Genomic DNA, 2,377 nt, shown 5'->3' with positions numbered 1-2,377 from the left:
AAACAGTGCATAAGGTGTATCTCCATTTCTGAAGAATAAAATATCAACGTGTAGTGCTGTCGGAAGATAGACATCAGGTTCACCGATGGTTGCGGCAAACTCACTTGTCTCTTTCTCATCCTCATAGTTTTTGTCGAGAGAATCAGAAAAAAGATTAGCTTATAGACTAATGCAATGCCCCTGACGAGGCTTCCTACATACGGACAACCGACAACCTAGTAAACATCGGTGGTCGGCAGATACATTTCGGTGCTGATGTATGTACCGCAGGCTGCCGACATGACCGACCACGTCTGCAGGCAGGCATGCATGCAAAGAACAAACGAACGATATGTCGGTGGCCGCTGCCTGCCCGCCGGCAAACCAGCAGCTGGCCATGATTCAGAGCTAAGATTATTGCCCCAGCCCATGTTTCGTGCGAGCTTCCGTCTTGGTCAGGCGCGCATCGGCCACATCCCTCACCTTGGCAAAATGTAATTTGTCATTTTGTTTTGGCCAGTACGTACATGGTGGAAGGGAGAATTGCACGCCAAGGCATCGGAACGTACTACGTGTGTTGTGTACCTTGTCTGCTAAGGAAGACCATTGGATGCACGGTGCTAGAGCAGCATGTCAAGCAAAATGAGCATCGATGTCACTGCCCACTCAGAAGCCAGAAGGACCTTGTGTTACTTGGTCAAGGCACACATTTTGAGCCTTGCATAGTTGCATTTCCGGTCAAGTAATTAATTAATTAACTTGAAGCTTGTACACATCGATCTTATTATTCAACAACACTGATAAAACATACGCTCGATTTCGAACGGACTGAGGAACAACCCGAAGCTACACACCAACGAAACAATGAAAAATATGGGCATGAGCCACGCGACTTGAACAGTCTAACCTCGCAGTGCACCACTTTTTAGCCAATTATACGTACTGTACTTCGTACGTGCTTAAACCGCGTGCTCCATCATGGCTTTGAACTCGGGGAACCCGAGCCCCCCGTCCACGCCGCCGTGGCGGGCGGCTGCGGCGGCGACCATCCTGGCGCAGTCCTCGTACCTGGCGCCCTCGGTCATGCCGAGCCTCCGCAGCACGCCCCACAGCTCCGCCGCGCTCACCAGCCCGTCCCCGTCCCGGTCGAACACCCCGAACGCCTCCCGCAGCTCCGCCTCCCCGGCCTCCTTGCTCCCCCACGCCACCTCCTCCACCACCCCCATCGCCTCGCACCCGCCACACACAACCATCCCGTCGTCGTCGTCGTCGTCACTGCCTCGCCGGCGTGGAACCAGGCCCAGGGTCGCCATGACCGCCGCCGCGTCGGAGCTGGACAGGCGCGCGCCGTCCCTCGCGGCGCACTCCTCGCAATGCTGCCCACGTGGAGCGGCCGCGGCGCTGGCGTTGCCGGTGCCGTCGCCGGCGAGGAGGGCGAGGACGCTCCTGCCCGTGAGGATGGCGTTCTTGGCCAGGGGCTTGATGACGAACGAGATCAGGAGAGACGACACCGACGCGACCAGGCCATTGTTGTGGCACACTCTCGCGGCTTGGCACATGCTTGCGGTCGCGGCAGGCACCTACAGAGTTACAGTACTATGCAGATCGACGGACGACACGTGGAGATGGCGTTGTAAATTACTGAAGCTGTGCTGTTGATGTACTCCTACATCCATGGACGATGGACTGCATATATATAGGGAGACAGGATCAAACATGGAGCGGGATGCACGCAAGCGCCAAAGCGTGGTGGAAGTTCGCGGCAAGTCGTTATAGGAATATGATACGGATACTTTTTTGGTCTTCTCGATCGTTGTTTTAACCCACTTACTGACCTTGTGCATGACTTTCAGACTTTGGTGAGTGATGATTAGTTTCCTACTAGCTAGTCTACATGTCTCAAAAAGAAAAAAAACTGTTCATGTGAGTGGTACAGCCTGAAAGCACAGTTGAGTCGTCGTGGAAGTTTCGCCTTAATTGTTCTTTGAGAAACACTGATGAGTACAGTACAATGTAGATGCATGGTACGTCATTGTGAAAGCTTACTTTTAAATCTCATCGAGAAGAGAAACACCAAGGACAACGTAGAAGCATGGTGTGTCATTGTAGAAGTTTCCTTTTAATTCTCATTGAGAAACACCAGGTACAACGTCTACTAGCTCAAGATTAGAGTTGAGGTTCAAGATTAACGAAACCATCACATACGGATGCGCGCCCGCTTTTTGTCCGCCGGGAGACCCATTCCCGGCCTAAAATTTGAGCCTCATTTGTGTCAGCACGGACAAGAAATGGACGCGCGCAACGCCCGCCTACTCCCCCTGGCTCGCCAGTCGGCGGCACAACCACACTCATTTTCCTCTCTTTCCCACAAAACTCCACCCGCTCGCGCTCCCGGCTG

At 53.4% G+C, this 2,377-nt stretch overlaps 1 protein-coding gene across 1 annotated transcript; it reads right to left on the bottom strand.

The window, feature by feature from the left end:
- Nucleotides 1–705: 705 nt before the first annotated feature.
- LOC109784764 (uncharacterized) lies at nucleotides 706–1,804 on the bottom strand. The gene has a single exon (XM_020343362.4). The coding sequence runs from the start codon at nucleotides 1,536–1,538 to the stop codon at nucleotides 939–941; it is 600 nt and encodes a 199-aa protein (XP_020198951.1). The 5' UTR covers nucleotides 1,539–1,804; the 3' UTR covers nucleotides 706–938.
- Nucleotides 1,805–2,377: the final 573 nt, after the last annotated feature.

The sequence above is a fragment of the Aegilops tauschii genome, chromosome 5 (assembly GCF_002575655.3).
Source record: "Aegilops tauschii subsp. strangulata cultivar AL8/78 chromosome 5, Aet v6.0, whole genome shotgun sequence".
Taxonomy (NCBI): Eukaryota; Viridiplantae; Streptophyta; class Magnoliopsida; order Poales; family Poaceae; genus Aegilops; species Aegilops tauschii.
This window is presented reverse-complemented; position numbering and strand designations above follow the sequence as displayed.

Coding starts and splice junctions, on each gene's coding strand:
- LOC109784764 (XM_020343362.4), bottom strand. CDS start 1,538: ATGTGCCAAGCCGCGAGAGTGTGCCACAACAATGGCCTGGTCGCGTCG.